Raw genomic sequence first — 22,648 nt, 5'->3', positions numbered from 1 at the left:
TTATGGCATGCAAAAGCAATCCTTTGTTATACCCGATTTGTTAAATCGTCACCCAGCCATCATGACAATTGTAAATCAATCACCGTCCATAGGGGTTTTCAAAAAGAAGTTGAATGCCTACTTAATGTCATAGTTAGAAAGGACTTGACTTCGTACATTTCTTGCTTTTTGAGTGCTAGTTTCTTACCTTTGCATCACGTTTTGTATCGCTGCATTTTTTTTTTTCCGTTTTTTCACCTATAATTCAGTGCCTGCAACCGTTTTCATGTCCACATTTTCCTTTCTTTTCCTTCACCGTATGCTGAGGTGCTGTGTGTATTGAGAGGCTGACACTCGTCAGGCATCTGTGCCTTTTTGTCAGCCTCTTAGACAGACCAGTACATTTGTATCACGTCTGCCTGAAATAAACTTCAAACTTCAAGTAGTATATTCAGGCCTCAAGAAAGGGAGTTTGCTAGTTTTCGAACATGAAAGACCAGCAGGTCAGTTCTTACGATGTGCAGAATTCCATACAAAGTGTCAGATTTGTTTGAAATAATAACATCGAAATGTTCTTGTATGTCAGATAAACACCTTAGGGATCATGGAATTGCTTTGTGTTCCGAAGATTCACATTACGCTTGAAATTAAGCAAAAACAATCGATGTTTTCACTCGTGGCAAAATGTGCCTGCACAAAAACGGTGGACAAAGTGCTACCTAGCTCACTGTTGAGTGAAGTATTATTTACAGCATTCGCTACATGGCACAAAGAAGCAAGTTATTTGCAACAAGAAGGGTGCTCTATTTCACTGAAATAATGAAATCACTGTTAAGTGCTCCAGTTTCGCAGAAAAAGCTGCGAGTTTGCCACTTACACAATTGTGTACAAAACGCCTGAAAGGGCTATGGTTGCGAAATCATGATGCTATCCGCTGCTGGGCGACTTACTGTGTTGAGTTGGTTACCACTTTTTTTTTTTCCGGGGCACTGTTTGCATAAGGACTATCGGTAAAGAATGCAGGTACTGCTCTGTCATCTAATTCTCAAAAATTTAAGGCACTTCGGTGAGGCTGAAATCTAACAGCAAACCACTGTGGGTTTTTTTAATTTTTACTTGTACATACTGCAAGGCATAGCTTTTGCCCATGCAGAAGGGGCTTCACAATTAAATGAGGAAAACTTATAAAACAGAACACCAAAGCACGACGTGACAGCAACTTTAGGAGCTATAAAACTAGTCTTTCAGCTCCTTCTCAAAATGCTTTGATTAAAACATATTTTAGGGAAGAGATTCTGTTCCGCAACAGTCTTAAAGCATGTACTTGAACCTTTTTATTTGGTAAAAAAATTGGGTTTATGAATGCTCATTTACATGAGGAGTAGCACTGACGCATGTGCCGCACTTGCCCGTAATGGTAAAGTAAAACAAGTAAACATAACGGCATACGGACTGCCTGAAGGTAGTTCAAAATAAACTTAGAGCAAAATGGCAGGCTTCATGGGACAATGAGGTTAACAACAAGCTGCACTTTGTAAAGCCTGTCCTGGGTGAATGGAAGACCTGTAGGCACCAGGAACGATTTATAGAAGTAATTCTATGTCGTCCCTGCATTGCACATATACACATTACACATGATTTCTTACTGACAAAACAAGACAAACCTCTTTGCGAAAGATGTGGAGTCGAGGTCACAATAAACCATATTTTATTCTGTTGTTCAGAACTGGGAGAACTAAGAAAGAAGCACTTTATAAGTTTTGTAATGAATGCATTACTTTACACCCAGCGCTGCTTTTAGGTGAAGATGAAAATGTCATTGTTAGCACGTCTTGTGTTTTTAGCTTTTTAAAAGAAGCAGTTGTTCTTGAGAAACTGTAAATTTTTATCCACTGCTTCACTTTAGTATATGACACACTTCAGCCACTTTCTCATTCCTGAGAAGAAGGCTGAGGTCTTTATTTGATTGGTTGGGAACCTCAAGATCCTTGCCTAGCGGAGGACGGCTGCTGAGATTGCCTGGCCTTTTTTAAAGCTTTTACTAGTAGCCATTTATAAAAATTTTTCCAACAAACTAACTATGCTTGTTCACATGCTAGCAAAAATCTGCAGAAAAGAAAATTTTCCTTTACTTTGATCTTGGTGCATGATAGCCTTAGCAGCTTATATGCCATTGAACACAACACAGTTCACATGTAGAGTTCTCCAGTGCTTACTGGTTTCTCACAGTTGGGCAGATCAGTTTGTAAGGGATGTTGGAGGCAGATCCATCCAGCCTTTGTTCTCAGTGAACATCGATTCACATCTTTTGCTGAGAAAATTGCATTTAAAAAGTTTTCCTCCCACTGATGGAGCCTGACTGGGGGGATGGGGACTGGGCTGTTGTCCTGCAGTGGATGTAATTTGGCTGATTGTGATGATGGAAAGACGCAAAGTGTTTAAAGTCAACCTTAAGCCCTTCAGTTGAGTGTGTGTCACAGTTCTGGTGAGCTTTGGTAGGGAAAAAGGCGCATGTTCAGTGGGAGAATGTCAAGCTTCATGTGACAGTTACTTATTATATTATAGAAAGGTTGATCTGCTGTCATGCCCAGGTGTTGGGCAGGTAAATTGAAGATGCGTCTTTGAATGGTGGTAACATCTGAGCTCTCTCTTTTTCTTTGTTGTTGCTGTTGTTGTTCAGGCATACTTTGATTGATTTTCAATTTTTTATATGCACAGTTAGCAGAAAATGGAGATCACTGCAGTTTGCTGCATTGGAGAAATGCAAAAGCATATGCGATTGAATGTCAGCAATTTTTTTTGCAAGTCATCGTTGTCATGTGACACTTGTCACATGACCCTTGGATGATGTCAGCAACTTTTTTTTGCAAGTCATTGTCATGTGACACTTACCATGTGGCCCTTGGATGACATCGGCAACCTTTTCTTTTTTTTAGTCATTTTTGTCACATGACACTTATAACATCGCCCTTGGGTCACATCAGCAACTCTTTTTTGCGACTCATCATTGTCTAACATCAATGGACATCCCTTTACCATCGTACACACCAGAGCGCATTCAATTTGCGCCCCTCTAACCTGCTTGAACCGACGATCCTTCATGGTGTATGCGTTGCAAGCCCGCCTGGCACACAGAGGGCATGGGTTCGAACTGCAGTGCCGGCGAATTTCTTTTTTCGAACGGTCATTTTCGTGCGGTCAAGCTCTGCCGACAGTTCTTGTACACACTACTCATGAGACAAGAAATGCTTTCACATTAAGGGGGGACGAGGGTCTTAAAACTAAATTTTTTATTTGTGGCTAGAATCTTATGAAATTCTGCACACAGATGCGTTTTTCTCTCCCGATTCCAAATATGTAATCATAATTCAGCTGGTGGTCTCAACTCTTACAAAGTCAGGAATGTAATTCGGTAATTTCTTACACAGCTTTAATGAACTTCCTCATTGCATTGCTTTTAATGACATGAATTGATAGCCAGAGAGTTCCCATACCTGATGACATTCTTCATTTTTCTCTAAAGGCATGTCATCTTGAGATGCTATGTCGAGAGTAAAAGGTCGCAGTATGTGACATAGCAACTCGTTAAGCTAATTATAAATTGCTATTTATACGTGGCCTAAACAAAAAAGTAAGAATGTCATCGGGTATGGGAATTCGCTGGCTATCAATTCATGTAATTAAAAGCAACAAAATGCAATGAGAAAGTGCATTAAAGCTGTGTAAGAAATCTCCTAATGACACTCTAGAATTCAAGATAACTTTTGATCTTACGACCACCAGCTCAATTATGACTACATTTTTGGAATGAGAAGAGAAAAATGCCTCCGTTTGCAATATTCCATGAGATTCTAGCCACAAATAAAAGGGTTAGTTTTTAGACCCTGGTCCCCCCTTAAAATTACAAGTCTTGGAGCTCACTCAACACCAGTGGCAACATGCATCTATGCAGGTGGGTGACGTGGTGGACGCCCTAGATTTGAAGCACGGCGCCTGGTTTGAAGCCAAAGTAGTGAAGATTACCAAGGCAGGCGACACCTGTTCGACATACACAAACCCTCCTTCATGCAACGGCATTGTAAACGGCCATGCCAAAGAGAACGGCGCAGCAACTTCAGGGTCGGACAAGACCGGAGAGTCGGAGCCTTCTCCAGTTGAATCTGAGGCTGATGAACCGTGTGCTTCGTTGGAGACGCCTGCTGTCACTGACGATGGCTTGCTGTACCACGTCCGGTACGACGAGTGAGTACTTTTTGTATACCTAGAAACTGTGCAGATTGGATTAGCATGCGGAAATAAGACAAATTGATGTTCTTTTTGTCCCTCTAAAAGTTGACAACACTTTAGCCGTTAAGAATCTGTGCACTTCACTTTTAGCTGTGGTGGCTGTCATAAATTTTTGGGGCGTAAATGGAAGCCAAAGGGGCCACAAAAGTATTTCCAGAGTAGTAATTCCGGGACTACCCATTCAGTTGCTCCATGTTTCACCACAATGACCTCGAGGCTTAACCATTGGCTCATTGCTGTACAGAGGGTAAAACACTTGTCTAGAACACATTCTGGGCGTCTTTCGCGCTGAACACGCGATATCTATATATAACATTTGGTTAAAAATGGTCTGGATGTAAGCATGTGCAGTAAAACTTATAGGATTTAGTTGTCATTTTTAGACTTCCTGGTCGCGCAGTGCCTTTGGGAGGTGCGGAACAGACGGTTCGCTGGACATGCGTTTTGCCCTCTGTACACTGGTGATTTGTTGACTGTGCCATGGATTGGATTTTTTTGCTTGTTCAGTTTTATTTTCACCATTGTAGTCTTTACTGGTGTTTTGTGCGCTTTGTGGCGGTGTAGTTATCCATGCAGCTACACACGTAGTTCGTGTGGGATCCAAAGCATCCGAGGGCACTTGACTCAAAGTGAGCTTAGCACAGTGTCTGGTGCCTGCTAGGCCTGAAGTCCGTTTTCCCCCTCGCTGGGAGCCATTTATGTAGCAGGCTGGGTTTGCTCAGTGGAAACCTGTGCATTGATAGGTGAAAGGAGGGAACAAAGTTTTTTGTGAACTCTGAACTCGGCAGTCTGCTGGCATGACCACTGTGCACATTCCTCTTAGGAGTCTCAGAAGCACTTACCTTTTAAAAGCGCGAAGTACTTCGACAAGTGCAACTTTTATTAACCGTACACGTAGAGGATTGCGTTTGGTTCATTTCGAAAACTTGCGGCCGCGCATTGCATGCAGGAATGACTTCATGAATTAATTCAGCAAATGCCTGCATGTTGCACTTGTCAGCATGAACAAGGCCTTCACTTATGGGTAGGACTGGTTTCCGCTTCCTAATTTGTGTTTTTTCTTGGCAAAGTCTGTAAGCATAGCATCAGGACATCGTGAGAGCCAGCATTTATTGCATGCAAACTATACGTCATTTCTCATAAAAAAGTGAGGGCTCAGATAAGTTTCTCATGACACGGACATAGGGCACGTCCTACGATAGCAGACTACACCACTGAAACGTTTCTGTTTTTCATGATGCGAAAACGGAAGCTTCTAAAGTGTAGTATTTTAAGCACTAGCTTTTTTGCAAGAATATTTGTTCTAAACAGTATCTGTTAAACAAAGAAATTATTTTCCACGGTTAGCGACATTGAGCAGCACGTAGATAAATCCATCTCTCGCCATGAGCCAATTCGGTGCTCGTTTAGGCCTATCTGCTTTTCTGCTTATTTATTGCTATGTACAGTAAGCATACTTTATTACAGAGCGTATTGATTGTAAAACAACGCTTCCTTGCGGGGTATGTTTTCGGAAAAATTGTATTTCTGCAGTCGTAGTTAAGTTTTAGGGCTCAAGCCAAGTATGCCCACGCTGTCCTCCCCGCATTCCACGGTGGATGAAGTGCCCTTTAAGAAACTCGCATTGATGGTGGCGCCAGCTTTCCCTCTCGGCAAGACTTAGAAATGCTTTTTAGCACTATCGCGGCATACCCTTAAGGAGGAGCTTAAGTGTTTGGCGAAGAATTTCCGCCAAGTTTTTTGGTGGCAGTGGCGCATGGCTTGACCACTGCACCAGGGCTCCCAGGGATCTGTGAATGTAAAAGAGAGAGTGACTAATATGGACATGAACCCATTATCAGTATCCGTACGACTGCCATTCGTGAACACTGGATCTGAACACCGAAACAGAAGTGCAAGCCGAATTGCTAGCGCACCTAACTCGCATTTGGCCTAACTATGCAAATCGGCCATCTTTTTTGTCATTGTTGCGTCTACAACAGATGCTGTGCCAAGCTGGACTGCAACTAACAGAACTATATGTGTTAAGCAGAAAGGAAATTACACTGGGTTTGAAATAAGTGAAACCCCAAGCTAAAATTACACATGTGTTATGTTACTGTCGTGTGCAAAATTACCATTCGAAAAGAGAATGCTGAAAAAAAAACATTTTCCCTATTTTTTTGGGACTGATTTGTATTGACCAGAAAACAGTCTTAGTAACTAGGCAAGGGCATGACACTTTGGTGGATAGCTCCTGACAGAAATCATTTTAGCATGAATGTCCTCTAATGTATGAATTTCAGTTACACAGTGCCTTGTGTGTTTCACGCTGTGGAAGCAGCTTTCTCGTGCTGAATTTGTTGTGCTAGAAGACAGTAAGATGTAATGAAGAGAAAGCATAATGGGGAGGGGATTTGAAATAGCCTGAGGACACAACACTGATGTTTGGGCATCGCTTGGAATGGAAGGAAGCATTTCACTTAAGGGGGGGACGAGGGTCTTAAAACTAACTTTTTTATTTATGGCTAGAATCTCGTGAAATTTTGCTCACAGATGCATTTTTTCTCTTCAGATTCCAAATATGTAATCATAATTGAGCTGATGGTCTTAGATCTTACAAAGTCTAGAATGTAATTAGGTAATATCTTATGCAGCTTTAATGAACTTTCGCATTACATTTTGTTGCTTTTATTTACATGAACTGGTAGCCAGAGAGTTCCCATACCCGGTGACATTCTTCGTTTTTCTCTGAAGGCATGTCATCCTGATATACTATGTCGAGAGGAAAAGGTAGCAGTATTTGGTAAAGCTGAGATCTGGGTGAGTTGTTATGACCTGTTGATAGTCAATAAACCCAGTTGATAGTCAGCACTTGTCTTGTCGTTGTCCCGCCTTTTTGCGCTGTTCACCTGTATGAATCACAGTATTTGGCAGTGCAACTCGTTAAACTAATTGTAAATTGCTATTTATACATAGCCTAAACAAAAAAAAGTGAGAATGTCACCGGGTATGGGAACTCTCTGGCTATCAATTCATGTAAATAAAAGCAACAAAATGCAATGAGAAAGTTCATTAAAGCTGCATAAGAAATTACCTAATGGCACTTAGAATTCAAGATAACTTTTGATCCAAGACCACCAGCTCAATTGTGATTACATTTTCGGAATCAAAAGAGAAACACACATGTGTGTTCAAAATTTCACGAGACTCTAGCCACAAAGGAAAAGGTCAGTTTTAAGACCCCCCTTAAGCCCAGCGGGAAGTGTGTGCACCAGTCTTCACTTGCCCCTTCCATGCAGCTATGAGGACGAGGTGGTCGAGGTGAGGCTGAGCTGCGTGCGGCCCCGTGCCCGCAAGGTGGTCCCCTTTGAGGAGGTGCGTGTCGGGGACCGCCTCATGGCCAACTTCAACGTGGAGCAGCCCTCCCAGCTGGGCTTCTGGTACGACTGCCAGGTGACCGGCAAGAAGTCTGGCCGCACCAAACAGGAGCTGTGGGCCACCGTGTTCATGGGGTGAGTACATGGGGCCACTCCCTGCTTCCAGTGGGATCGTAAATTGTTGGGGTTTAACCTCCCAGAGCAGCAAATGGGCTCTGAGGGATGCCGGAGTGGAGGCCTTTAAGGGGGGAGCCTGGTCTTGAGAAAAAAAAATTTTACTAATGAAGCCACAGTTAAGAAATCTTCAGGGAATGTGTATTTTTGTGTGCCAATTCTAAACATGTCATTTAATTTCCTGTAGAACAATTCCTTGAGCACTTGTGTAATTTTCATGCATGTATTTTGTGTAGAGCTTTGAAAAAAATTTCTTGCGAGAAACTTGCCGAAATGTAAGGCATTGGGTTCTCTTGACACCGAGGAATGCAATAAGGGTAAAATTGTCTTCCTGCCTATGATAGAACTTAAGTTATAGGGTTTTGAAGTTGTCGCTTCAGAAGAGAGACGAATAGTGTGTATTCCTGTTTCCAAAGTGGCAGCTTCAGTACCCTATAACTGACGTTCTATGATAGCCAGGGTGATAATTTTACCCTTATTGCATTCCCTGGTATCAAGAGAACCCAAGGGCATATATTTCAGCGAGTTTCCCACAGCAATTTTCTTCAAAACTCTTCGCAAGATACTTGCATAAAGACTGCATAAGTGCTCAAGGAATTGTTTTACATGAAATTAAATGACATATCTCGAATCAGCGTACAAAAATACATGTGCCCTGAATATTTCTTAACTATGACTTCATTAATAAAAATTTTCTTTTCAAGACCTGCCTCCCCCCTTAAGCGAGACCACCTCTAGATCACCTCGGGTTCTTTAATGTGCCCTGGCATTGCACAGCGCACAGGCATATTTTTATTTTACTACGCCTCCATACAAAAGTGACTGCTGCGGCAGGGAAGTAATCCCGTGACCTTGAGATCAGCAGCTGAATGCCAAAAGTCACTGAGTCACTGCGGCGGTTTCACTGAAAGGATTGTAGACATCGTATTTTTGCTTGTGCAATTTATTTCGAACGATGCTTTAGACATTATGTGGATCATCCTGTGGTATTCCTCTGCAACTGCTAAATAATTTATAATTGAATTTTTCCTCTCACACTGTGTCACTTTCGGTTTCAACCACTAAACAATGGCTGTGATGCATAAGATGTGTTTAGATCACGTGAGGCATGAAAAATCCTGTACTACTGTCAAGCCCCGTCAATATTCGCCACAGTTATGATGAACACTCACTTATTACGAATGGGGGGGGGGGGGGGGTACCATGGAAGTATCTATGAGAGCAATGGCACTGCATCCCAGATACAACAAACAACTGTGGCAGCTCAGCTCGGTTAAAGTGAACCTGCTTACTGTATATTCAGCCCTGTAGCGGAAAACACGTGCTTCCCGCCAGCATGAAGACCTGAAAGCACTTCCTAGCTTCCGTGACATCCCTGCCCCCTTGTCAGAGCAATGGCAACCTCCCAAAAATGCCATGAAAAGTCAGCATTGACACTGCTGACCAGGCGGCCGCACTGACAGGCTGGAATGTCAATCGGCGCATGCACATGTGCCGGTTGGTCTCGATTTGAAGCAGAAGCGTGGTGCGCATGAGGGAGAAGCAAGTGCATGCGGTCAGTGATAAACCAATTTACAGTTATCTGAGAACTTTGGCTACCAGTCAAGTAGTATGCTTTTCTGGCACAACTGGTCACGTGGCGTGCACTCTTCAGTCGGCTGTCGAACTTCTGCGCTGGTGCCAGGTGGAAGCAGTGTGGATACAACAGGCAGTGCAATCCACTTATAGCGATGTTGAGAGAACCAGATCGCTGCAGCCGATTATAGTTATATCTGGACCGGCAAAAAAAAAGAAAAAAAGAACCCACCCAAGTGTTCCCCCATGCATGTAGCCACCACCATTAGTGCTCCTGTCAAGGAGGCACAACTTCTTGGCGCTCTGCCAAGTTCGCCAGAGCTCCCATCTAAAGACAAATACGCCATGGTGTGATGTTATCGTGCACAGCACAGAGGGGGAACATGTTAAGAAAAGATAATGCTTTAAAAAAAAAAGAAGTAAATTCTCAAGGAGGGGAAGGGAGCAGAAATATCACCTTGCTCTTAGTTGGCGTCATTTTTACCCTGTTCATTAACGTACAAACAGCGGAAATAATGTTTGAGAGAGAAAGCGTTGCGCGGCGGCGGTCAAGCAAGCTTTTCGATCCTCCCTCCGGCAATTGCTACGATGACAGTGTTTGGTTCCCATCACGGATTTAGCTATGCCGGCCTGTTTGCAGAGTTTTCACGCCATTCGCCTCAAAGTATTTGGCTTTTCTTTATCAAACTTTCTGACATTTCGTTCGCAAATACCTTCAGGCTGGCCAGAATGCTATCAATGTAGCCTTTATTTCGATGATAATTTTATCCTTATACTACATTGGAAGAATTGATAAATTAAATAATTTGATTGTTATAAGCTGTATATCGTTAATCTGGCATCATTATAAGTGAATTACACCATATGTTTTCTGCACTTGTGTTGCTCTAGCTTCTTTCCTGCATCTGTAAAATTTTGTCGAGGATCAGAGGCATGGAAGCCGACCAACCAGCAACTGCCTTCAACGTTAGTAGTACCATTAACAGTACACTACTGCTTTCCTAGAGCAGCTCGTTGGTAGAAACGATTTTGGTGAGAAGCACATGACCACTCTGTAGAGCTTGGAAAGTGCTGTTACAGCTCAGGCATGAAGAAGCATACATCCGTAGCGGACCTTTTAAAAAAATAACGCCGCCTTTAACTGACTTGGCGTTTTTCACTGTGATATGGGAAGTCCGCTCATTACAAAGTTCCGATACAACAAACATGATTCTCATGACCCGCAGGTTCATTATAGGTGGGCGCTACTGGATAACCGCTGGTATCGGTTTTTTGTTTGTTTGTTTGTTTGTTTGTTTGTTTGTTTGTTATTCTAGCTCTTGAAGCAGACTGGCTTAAGCATTGTAGTGAATTCCATAGTTTACCAGGAATTGTTAGAACAGGGCCTGGCAAGTCCCTACAAATACCGTCTTGTTTGTTGGCCAGTGGTTGTGACGGGAGTGCTCCTTTTGAATTGGTGCAGGACATCGAAGTTGGAAAATTGCCGCCTGATGTTCTGCGATGAGCTGTTTGCAATTGAGCCGCATCCTGCTGCTGGTGCAGAAAACACGGAAGAGTCTCCAGCAAAGCGTGAGTACCGGAGACTGCAGATGCATTCTGTTGGCCAGATATAACTGCTAGGCATGCCAGGCTGGCTGCTAATCTGGGCAAGTTCGGAACCCCACATATGCGTCCTAGGGAACCTTCAGCAACTCTCAAAAGGCACTGAGGAACAATACATGCCTTGGCCTCCATCCTTTCCTGCCTGAAATACAGGCACACGGCCCCGCACTACAATACTACAATAACTACAGTACTTTAACAAAACTTCTGTTTGGGCTAGATGGTGCATAGCTTATTTTGAAACGAATTCAAGCGCACAACAACACGCACACAAGAGAGGAAAGACACAGGACAGGCGCTAACTTCATCTGATTTATTTGCAGGTAAGAGAGCAGATTATATACATAAATGGAGACATGCGCAGTAAAGAAACACATCGTCGGGTTCACAATGCGTGCTCAAGATACCTGTACTCTGCGTGCAAAAGATTAACAGACGTGTCACTCACACAGTCATGCCCCCTCTTCCTGATGTGAAAGGCTTCTAATAGTTCACGTGCCGTGTTATCACCGCCTCTGCCAAGTATCTTTATCTTTTTTAGCCGCGGCTCGCACACTCTGCAGTTTGCACAATGCTCTGCCAAATGTGTCCCTCCGCCCCTTAACGCCCGCAAATGTTCCCCCGCCCGGTCATTGACACACCGCCCGGTCTGGCCTACATAGGCTTACATAGGCTTACATAGGCTTACATAGGAAGGCTTACATAGGCCAGACCGGGCGGTGTGTCAATGACCGGGCGGGGGAACATTTGCGGGCGTTAAGGGGCGGAGGGACACATTTGGCAGAGCATTGTGCAAACTGCAGAGCGTGCGAGCCGCGGCTAAAAGAGATAAAGATACTTGGCAGAGGCGGTGATAAGACGGCACGTGAACTATTAGAAGCCTTTCACATCAGGAAGAGGGGGCATGACTGTGTGAGTGACACGTCTGTTAATCTTTTGCACGCAGAGTGCAGGTATCTTGAGCACGCATTGTGAACCCGACGATGTGTTTCTTTACTGCGCATGTCTCCATTTATGTATATAATCTGCTCTCTTACCTGCATATAAATCAGATGAAGTTAGCGCCTGTCCTGTGTCTTTCCTCTCTTGTGTGCGTGTTGTTGTGCGCTTGAATTCGTTTCAAAATAAACTACAGTACTGCACCTAAGAGTATCTGTATCACATACCCTGCTTCTACTGTGTTTAGGCTGTGTCGGTATGCTTTGCATCAACTGGCTAAGAAGAGATCTTCAAAATTCTTTACGTGTGTCTTTGTTGGTGGTGGTATTGCAGGCCGGCAGCAGCCCGACTGCACGCACTGCAATGACCGGCCGGAGCGGCGTTGCCGCCACTGTGCGTGCTGCCGCTGTGGCAGCAAGAAGGACCCCGACCGGCAGCTGCTGTGTGACGAGTGTGACCGGGCCTTCCACCTGGCCTGCCTGGATCCTCCCCTGGAGGCCCTGCCCGAGGAAGAGCACTGGTGCGTGGCATTCTGTGGGGGCCTCTCAGCAAGTGCTTCATTCGCAGACTGAACAGCCAGACTGTCGCGAGCACCACAAAAACAACTGCAATTCACTCAGAATGCTCTCTAGCTCCAGCTGATTCCCACCTGCCCCCGCTTTGTTTCACACCTTAGTGCACCACCTTTCCAGTGTGTGACACACCTGCCACCTTGAGTTATTGCAGTCATCATCATCATCATCAGCCTGACTACACCCACTGCAGGGCAAAGGCCTTTCCCATGTCTCTCCAATTCAATACGTCCTTTGCCAGCTGCGGCCACTGTATCCCCGCAAACTTCTTAATCTCATCCACCCACCTAATTTTCTGCCACCCCCTGCTACGCTTGCCCTCTCTTGGAATCCACTCCGCTACCCTTGAGGACCAGTGGTTATCCTGCCTTCGCATTACATGCCCTGCCCAACCCACTTCTTCCTCTTGATTTCGACTAGGATGTCAGTAACCTGCGTATGTTCCCTCACCCACTCCGCCCTCTTCCGATCTCTTAACCGTTATTGCAGTGGTACTGCTCAGATTGACCCCCCATTGCTTGGCTATTTCTTGCCAGTGCTGGCAATGCCAGCATCACTGAGGGGAAGACAACATGGAGCACCTAAGCAGCATTTGGTGACTTTAGCTGAGCGGCAACAGGTTTTCCTCTTTGCAGTGTCACCTCTAGGGCCAACTTTGCATTTTCACATCAGTTCGCAGTCATGTTGCCTCGATTCTCGGGAATTCCTGTGCGCCCCACATATGCCGCTTTTAACATCCTGTGTTCACTTGGACACTGTAGACTTACAGACTTGCAAGGGAGGCGTGCTTCTGTGCATACCGTGACATCTCTTATCATAGTGATCTAAAAGGAGAGGATCGCTGCCAGTAAGATTCACAGCAAGTTGTTGACTTTGTTGTGGCAAGGCGCAGTAATATGCCACATAGTGGTGCACTTCGTTTGTTGACCTGCAAGTGTTGCCGTGGTGGTTCTCAATCACCATCAGCACATTGATTTTATGCAAGGCCTAGCATTACCGTGCGCGGGCTTTTACCGCGTGCTACCTGTAGATTTTATGGGGAGATAACTAAAGCGCAAAATACTGCTACGCGCAAATGGTGTGATGTTTTGCCGCTTGTACAGCTTAACGAGGAACTTGTAATTTCTGTACGTTTAGGAGGCTCGAGTAGTGAAAGTGTGATGTGAATCGAATTGAACGCAGTAAACACAGTTCACAAACTGTTTGAAGTTTTGAATATTGGTGCACCCTTAGTTTAAAGGCCAAAGCACAAGGCAGTGCTTCTTGCAGGTTCAGCCAGCGCCTTCCTTGTGACTTATAATTTGCGTCCAGCTGGGATAATAATAATAATAATAATACTTTATTTCCACCAAATCAAATGCAATTTTGATGGAGGAGGGGAGAAAAAAAGCGGCTATTCGCTTGACGTAGTTCTCCTCTCCTGTTCAGACGGCAGTGACAGAAAACGAGGAACTAAATTGAAGATTAAGTCTCAGATGAATAAAAACATCAATGTAAGCAATGTCTATAACCGAACAGAATACACAGAAATCAAAAGGGGGTATCAGCAACGAAAAAGGGGTATCAGCACAGTAGACGGCCAGTCATCAAATAATAAAAAGGGTGGAGAGCAATTCATAAAACGGGTTGATGTATTAGCATTTAACCAAATGAACAATCATACTACGCAGAGAGGATGGTTCTTTTACATGTTGACATTTTTTTCTGTTACCTTTCCTGCATTTTTTTTTTTTCTGATTTCTCCTCTCTTTAGCTCTGTCTAGTTGCCCTTTTGTAGTAATAGTTTTCTTTGGCCTGGGGGCAGGTTCTGCCCCGACTGCAAGCACGACCCTTCAGAGGTGGTGCAGCCCGGGGAAGCCCTGAAGGAGTCGCGTCGCAAGTCGCGGCTGCCATCGGTGGTCAACAAGAACCAGCGGGACTGGGGCCGTGGCATGGCCTGCATGGGACGCACCCGCGAATGCACCCTCGTGCCAGCCCACCACTTTGGGCCCCTGCCCAACGTGCCCGTTGGCTCCCTCTGGAAGTTCCGTCTGCAGGTGCGTGGGCCCCCCCACAAGGTTCCCAGACTGGGCTTCGGGAAGCCCTTGGGATAATTGGAGGGCTTTCTGAGTTTCCTCGCATTGGTGGCATTGCTAGATCACATGTCACTGAAACTCAACCAGCCTGTTTTCAAACTCTTTAGAGAGTCTTGTGCACAGAAGTTCGCCGTCGTAGAGCAAAGCCACACTCATAAATTTAGTTCAAAAGCATAGCTTTGTGAGCTTGGTGCATGATCATAGCGAGAGAATATAGCGCAGAGTAGGACAGGACACAAGAAAACACGAGCGCTAACTTCCAACAAGTTTTATTTCACACATGCAAGATATTTATACACCAAAAAACGCGTCATCACTTGTGCTAACAGTAACGTTGCCTGGGAAGAGAGAGTTCTTTATCACATAAAAAGATAGAGGGAGTGCTTACACATGTCTCTCCCTAAGAATTTATCCTTTCAGCTTCAATTATTAATCGTGTGGTCATGTCCCTACTTTGTCGCAAAAAGTAGGGACATGACCACGCGATTAATAATTGAAGCTGAAAAGATAAATTCTTAGGGAGAGACATGTGTAAGCACTCCCTTAAGGGGGGACATGGGTCTTAGAGCATTTTTTTTTATTTACAGACCAAATGCAATGAAACTGCACATACTTATTCAGTTTTTTCTGCTGATTTCAAATATGCAATTTGTTTAGTTCTAGGCCAATTAGTTCCTTAGGTATTATATATATCATGCCATTGTCTGCTGAAACAATAGAAAAGAAATGGGCCACCAGAAATTTAATTTTAATGTGTGGGTAGATACTACAATGTGTGAGGAATGCAACGCTGGAAGCAGTTTTCAGTTTTTTGTCTGTGTGGACAAATGGGCTTAATAGTTAGTTTTCAAGTGAGTTGACCAAACATACAGTGCCAGAAAACATGACACACATGAAACTAACTATTAAGCCCATTTGTCCACATGGACAAAAAACTGAAAACTGCTTCCAGCATTGCATTCCTCACACATTCTAGTATCTACCCACACATTAAAATTAAATTTCTGGTGGCCCATTTCTTTTCTATTGTTTCAGCAGACAATGGCATGATATATATAATACCTAAGGAACTAATTGGCCTAGAAATAAACAAAGTGCATATTTGAAACCAGCAGAAAAAACTGAATAAGTCTGTGCAGTTTCATTGCATTTGGTCTGTAAATAAAAAAAATGATCTAAGACCCATGTCCCCCCCTTAAATACCCATAAATTGCCACCTTTGAATTGTTGCCCCGTAAATCTAAAGGCACGTGCGATCTCAACAGCTTTCGTGTGGTTGTTCTCGGAAGTCACGGGCAGCAATTTTGCACACAGCTCCCAGTCAAACTCTGCAACTTTGGCTTCCAGTTCAGGATACCCTGCAGTCTGACTGCGAAATGACATTTTCTTCTAGTTGTTGCACATCGTGATGCACTGCTTCTGGCTCTGCTAGGTTGCTGTCTGTTTATGCGTATTCTGTAGCTTGTTTCTGAAAAACTGTGATGAATTGCAGTTGGCTTTTGCTTTTTTGCGGTATTTGCTATTTTTATGGTGCATTCAGTGCGAGTTTACAGAAAGCAGGGAGAAGTCCTCAGTGCATTATTTGCTGGAAAGACTTCACCAGTAGCGCCATGAATCCACCCACCCAGCCTTTCTTGTCACCTCACCACAAAGCGCCCGCCAAACAAGGACAGGCCATTCAAGTGTTTCAAGAAATATATTCTGCGTGCTCTATAGGAACGGTTGCCTGAGTCACCATCTCATGACTGAATTAACTGCACTGCTGTTGCATGTGTTTCTGATGGAATCTTACGTTGCAAGTTCTGGCTGTGTTGAACTATTTGATGATGTTTTTGCCTGTTCTCTGTAATGAGATTCAACTGTGTGCCTCTGAAAGCATGAAGAACACATCATGAGCTAGTTGGTTTTCCATCACAACGAAGGCAGCGCAAACTTCACAAAGGATGCAGAAAGGGGTGACGAGACACAGGCGCTGACTAACAACTGAAAATTTATTGCTCTGACACATCGGTAAATATACTCAAGGCATCAAAAACAACAAGAAGGATAGGGCATGAATCATAAGGATAGACATGATTTCTGCTCTGAAAGCAGAATTCTGAATGCACCTCAGATGCTATGCATGGATCATAAAAAGACAGCAGTGGCTGCAAACTTCATTCGTCTGTGCTGGTGTCAGTTGAAAGACAAGTCTCCTCATCTCTTGGTGCTCTGCTGTGCTGTCCCCTCCCCCTGTGTGCAGGTCTCAGAGTCTGGCTGCCACCGGCCGCCCGTCGGGGGCATCCACGGGAGGGAGTCAGATGGGGCCTACTCCATTGTCCTCTCGGGGGGCTACGAAGATGACCAGGTGCGTTTATTTTTATTTCTGTTGTGCATTAGCACTACGATCCCACTCCTTGAAAAACTGGGGTACTCACACCCAGTAGCCCTGCATCCTACCATCGGAGCAGAAACCCTGGTGGCGCCAATGAGAAACATTCACTAAGGTGAAAGCTTGTGCGAGTTGGTGGTTGTTCATTCTAAAACAGCGCAAAAAAGACACGGACAACAGGACTCGTCGAGATTTTGAGAAGCAAAAAGTACACGTGGCGGCATGATACGCGGTTGGTAGGGCTAATCGCTTCTCCTAATTCCACGCCCAAAAAGCAGTTCACACTCCGTGAAAATCATGGCAAGAGAGAGCGAACACTGAGTGTCTCACAGCTTCGACCGTGACTTTCAATGCTGCCACATCCTTTTATACCGCTCTTTGTATTCGTCCAAACAATGACCGGAGTTTCGAGAAGAACGAATGATACGTGGCGGAGTAATATAGTTTCCCGGAGGCACTACTTCAGCAACCTCTGCAGCGTTGCCTGCTATGTATGAAACGGAGTATAGTGCTCTACTTTCACACCGGGTGGTCTCGAATGCCACACGGCGATTCCTTCCTTATCTGTTAGTCTATTCCTCTACACGGCCGAGAAACAACAAGACTGTTTGGCTCACAGCAGGCTGCCAGTATTGACGAACAAGTGCAAGTTGATCATGAAATACTAAAACAAGTGTGCTTCTACAGAGGCTGACCCCAGAAGCAGGCCTCCGTAGCATCGCCATGGCTGCATTTGATTCAGTGCTGGCTCATGGCACCAATACTGAAAAGGGGTGCAGTCCCAGTTCAGTGGTGCAGGATGTTAGCAGCATCGTCCTCTGCACCTGCACAACTTTCTTGCACCTCCTTGTTATCTGGATCTCCGTGCACCACAGCAGTGGCACCTAGCTCAGCCGAGAGTGGTGGTGCTGGGGACGCCATGAATCGAGGACTCGAGTGCAGCACACCATGAACTGGTGCGGGCAGTGCAGTGAACAGCAGCTGACTCAAATGCAGCTCTTGTTGGACAGTCGAGGCATCCCCTCTAGGTCGCACAGACTCATGGTACACAATCGTGAATACAGTCAAGCCTACCTGTAATGGCCGCAGTTATAACTTACGCGGGCGGAGTGGGTGAGAAAACAAACACGGGTTAATGGCATCTTAGGTGAAATCAAGAGGAAGAAGTGGGCTTGGGCAGGGAACGTAATGCGAAGGCAAGATAGCCGCTGGTCCTCAAGGGTAACGGAGGGATTCCAAGAGAAGGCAAGCGTAGCAGGGGATGAGATTAAGAAGTTTGCGGGGATACGGTGGCCGCAACTGGCAAAGGACAGGGTTAGTTGGAGAGACCTGGGAGAGGCCTCTGCCCTGCAGTGGGCGTAGTCAGGCTGATGATGATGATGGTGATAACGTACTTTCTCTTATTATGAACGAGTTTGGAGCTACCGTCAGAATATGTATTAGGACTATGGAACTGCGTGTCAGATAAAACGAACAACAGTGCCCGCACTGCTCGGTTATAACGAACAAGGAGATGCCATAAACTCACCCCCACTGTCAAAATTGCATGCTTCCCATCAGCATAGACACCGAAGAGCGTCTCCCAGCTTTCATGATGCCCTCCACATAAAGTGTCGATCGTCCAGAGAACAATAAAAAAAGATGGCATTGAAGTTGCAGTTAACTGTCAGCCAAGCGCGCACCGACAGGCTCATCATGTGTGCATGCGTGTTGGCAGGGTAAAGCATCTAAACTGGAAACAGAAGCCTGATAAGCACAACACAAAGGCAGCATTGAAAGCGAAACCACTGCGCGCAGCCGGCGACCCGCCATTGACGGCGATTTTAGACGTTTGACTACCAATCGAGGAAGGCCCGTCCTGGCCCACCCGGGGAGGTGGCCTGCGTTGCCTGCGCAAATGAAACTTCTGCACCGCCGACACATGCAGCAGTCTACAGACAGTACACACACATGCGTAACGATAGCTCTGTCTCTACATCGTTACAATTTTGTGGAGGAAAGAAGACGAGGATGCCGACCTTTCTTTCTTCTTTATTGATACTGTCAGCCCTGTGAAGGGCCATTACAGGAGTGGAAACCACAAACAAAAGAAGAAAAAAAAGCAATTCCAACAAATCAAATAAAGGTAACGCGCAAAGTGTGCGGCTACACGCATCAATTAACACTGAATACACAGAACAGCAGCCATGTATGTAATCCATGCAGCACAATATGGCACACGCAGACACACAAAAATAAAAACAAAACTCAAGCGCCCTTATAGATACTTGAAGGACAATTCTAAACACAGAGCAACAAGTGAAAAGCGTAATTTGGTTAGTACACTGCACTTCCAGAATATATAACACTGTCTAATCATTCAACGAAGCACCTACTGCAATCCTACTGCAATCATTTGCCATGAACGCTTCAGTCACTCTTGTATGCAGCAATGGTCTCGGCCGGCAGCATAAGACCACGGTGGAAAGTGCCAAAGTAGAAGCCTGGGCAGGTTGGTAGGTATTCATTCTAAAACAGTGAAGACAAGACAAGGATGACTGAAAGAAGCGTACAACACGAGCGCTGTGTTGTACACTTCTTTCAGTCGTCCTTGTCTTATCTGCGCTGTTTTGAGAATGAATGACCATGGTGCGGAGCTTAGAAAGCGGCTTGTTAGAGTCTGTCTTGAAGAAGTAAACTTGGTTCAATGTTTTTGTTAAATAAGTAAACGCCACTTTTGTGCAAGTGTGCTTTTGGGCCGTAATGGAGCAGATCCACCTACTGCAAACCTTGGATACAACGAACGTGATCTTCGTGACTGTCAGGTTCGTTATGAGTGGGCTCGGCTGTAGTAGCCAACCGTAATCGATGAATAAATAAAATAATAGTTGCAGTATTCAGTACCTGGTGTGCTTGTGCGATCCCGCAGGACGATGGCGACGAGTTCCTCTACACCGGAAGCGGTGGCCGTGACCTGTCGGGAAACAAGCGCACAGCCGAGCAGTCCTGTGACCAGAAGCTGACACGCTACAACCTGTAAGCTGTCTTTGTCCGTTTCTCCTCTTTATTCCTAGCTGAGCTCGGCCACCCTCTGGCAAAAAGAATTCTGCATGGAAACTTGCAGGTCATCTGCGCGATGAATGTTGCTGGGCACCTGGTCGTTTTTCCTCTTTTTTTTTTTCTCTCTCTCTCTCTCTCTCTCATAAGGGCTCGTACTCCAACTTACATTCCTTTCAGAAACATCCCCTTTGGTGACACCTACCGTACTTACAGGAAGGCGAGGGACAACTTTACATGCTACCCAGTGAAAAAAAAAAAAAATTAAACCACGAATGTAGACCAACAGATGCAAAAAAAAAGGTCGGCAGATGCACTTAACACTGCTTGCGTTTGAGAACCCGATGCCACGCAGCTGGCAATTCTGCCTCGGAATGGCTCTGCATAGCCACCGCACCCCTTCTGATCTGCGCGCTAGCTTCGTGAAGGCAGTTGCCACCTGCAGCCCGTGCCGCCCTCCCCCATCAGCTGCCGCATCAGGTTTCATTTGTGAGCGGCAACCATCTGCATGAGGTCATTCTCAACGTTATACTCATAGATCCCTGGGAGTCCTCATACCTCTCCTGCCCCACAGGGGGGTGTCTGCAGCATGCACATGTTAGTGGCTGGCGACACCACGGGTTCCCGAGCATCCGCTGGGACATCCCCACAGGGGGATGATGGTGAACAGAGCATCACCATGGACTCCAGCACCCACGCTTAGCCGTGCATGGTAGCTCTGTGTCCAGGGAAAAAGGGGATCCTGGTGGTTGAGCCGATGCTGAGCATTTCAACCTTTAAGAAAGGAAGAGGGTCTTAGAAATAAATTTGTATTAATGAAGTCACAACTGTGAAATCTTCAGGGAACATGCATTTTTGCATGCTGATTCCAAATGTGTCATTTAATTTTATGCACAGCAACTCCTCTTGCACCTATGCAATATGTTAGGTAACTTTTGCCGAGAGTTTGAACGAAATTCTACTGCAGGGAACTTGTTAGACTGCATGCCATTGGTTTCTCTTGGCATCAAGCTATGCAATAAGGGTGAAATTATCATCCTGCCTCTTATAGAGAGTGAGTTATAGGATTTTGAAATCAGTTTCTTCTCGTTTGTGAAATAGCAAATCGAAAACCCTGTATCTCGACTTCTATCATAGGCAGGATAATAATTTTGCCCTTGTTGCATAGTTTGATGTCAAGACAAGCCAATGGCATGCGTCTTATTCCTGCAGCAAAATTTATTGAAAGCTCTTGGCGAAAAGTTACATAATATATTACATAAGAGCGCAAGGCCTTGCTTTACATACAATTAAATTACATATTTGGAATCAGCACGCAAAAATACATGTTCCTTGAAGATTGCATTATTGTGGCTTCATTAACAACAATTTTTTTCCTAAGACCCGTTTCCCCCCTTAAGGCCCCCTCGGTGGAGGCAACACATCACTGGAAATCGGCAGTCACCTTTTCCTGTCCTTTCCTTTCTCTTTTCTCTCTCACATCTGTCTTGTCCTCTCCTCTCTCATTGACTTTTTCCAGGCGGCAAGGGTTAACCCTGTGTGGGTGACTAAGTTACATCATATTTGGTTATAGTGGCGGTGTACAGCTTAGGTGGCAGGACATTCTTCAGTGTTCCTGTCCCGTCCCCTTGTTGGGCTGCATGGTGGGCGGCTGGCACCATGGCCGAACAAAACGTATTTTATGGCTCCTCCCCCTTCACAGAACAATTGCCATCGTCACAAAAAGAAAAGGCAGACCGATTTAGCATCTGAATTTCTCAAAAAAGGAAAAAACATTTTGCCAAATTTTGCATAATCCAGAGTGAGTCAAAAGAAAAGGAAGCCAGAATGATTTCACCTTTCTTTGTTGAAAAGTCTTTCAGGAAAGCTTTGGGCCCTGGCTACAAGGCGACGACGTTAGCCAGTGGTTATCTAATACTTGAAAACAGCATAGGTCGCCGGACTTTCTCATGAGTCGACTCACTCGGACTCACTTCAGATCATTATCCTAGTCATGAGTGAGTCCAGACTCATATTCAGATCATGATCTGATCGTCATGAGAGTGGGCTCACATTCAGATTGTGATTCAAGTCCTGGTCAGTCCGGTAGCATGTCCGCCTATAAAATCAAACAATTCCATGATGTGAGATTGAACAATCCGATGATTCCAAATGAATTCATGATGCCAATTGGGCGCAAGTTTGTCATATTTAAAAATTCTAGTTTCCTATCTACTCGTAATAGTGAATACACTTTTGATCAACGTGATGATGCAGGGCAATTTCATTGTTTCGTGGTATGTAATTTTTGAGGTTGCAGCACTCTAGAACATTACTAAAAGGCGAGGAAAGTTGATTAGTCGCCGCGCTTGGTCTCGTTGGATATTAGTTGTGGCCTGCTGTATCGTGGCTGCTCTAATTCTTTCGGTGTTTTTTAATTGCTCGCTGGACACATGCAGTGGCCTTAGATCTTTACGTTCTGCGAGTAGCAGCTACAGGCCTCTCAGTCAGGCCTGTCTACTGGCTAGCTGCAGTTAAGAGCTTGTCGCACCACTGTGTTTTTAGCATCTTGTCTTTGACATTTTAGGCACGTAACTAGGGGCAGTCGGTGCAAAAACGATTCAGCTGTCAGATGTGTGAGCTTATAGGGTCCTGAGTTAAGGTGAGCCTAGGTGAGTCATGAGTTGAATTGTGCGAGTG

General features: G+C 44.9%; 1 protein-coding gene across 1 annotated transcript in view; it reads left to right on the top strand.

Annotated features, from left to right (window-relative positions):
* The window catches only part of LOC149327503 (E3 ubiquitin-protein ligase UHRF1-like), a 46,604-nt gene that overhangs the window by 4,857 nt on the left and 19,099 nt on the right, over nt 1–22,648 (top strand). Inside the window, exons 4-10 of the mRNA XM_089565055.1 lie at nt 3,932–4,221; nt 7,548–7,760; nt 10,837–10,943; nt 12,249–12,435; nt 14,292–14,523; nt 16,805–16,909; nt 19,842–19,948. Coding sequence (XP_089421181.1) covers nt 3,932–4,221; nt 7,548–7,760; nt 10,837–10,943; nt 12,249–12,435; nt 14,292–14,523; nt 16,805–16,909; nt 19,842–19,948 — 1,241 coding nt within the window. The remainder of the gene's footprint in view (nt 1–3,931; nt 4,222–7,547; nt 7,761–10,836; nt 10,944–12,248; nt 12,436–14,291; nt 14,524–16,804; nt 16,910–19,841; nt 19,949–22,648) is intronic.

The sequence above is a fragment of the Amblyomma mixtum genome, chromosome 10 (assembly GCF_055824585.1).
Source record: "Amblyomma mixtum isolate Tamu chromosome 10, ASM5582458v1, whole genome shotgun sequence".
In the NCBI taxonomy this organism is placed as follows: Eukaryota; Metazoa; Arthropoda; class Arachnida; order Ixodida; family Ixodidae; genus Amblyomma; species Amblyomma mixtum.
Note: the sequence above shows the minus strand (reverse complement) of the source record. Positions and strands in the feature narration are given on the sequence as shown.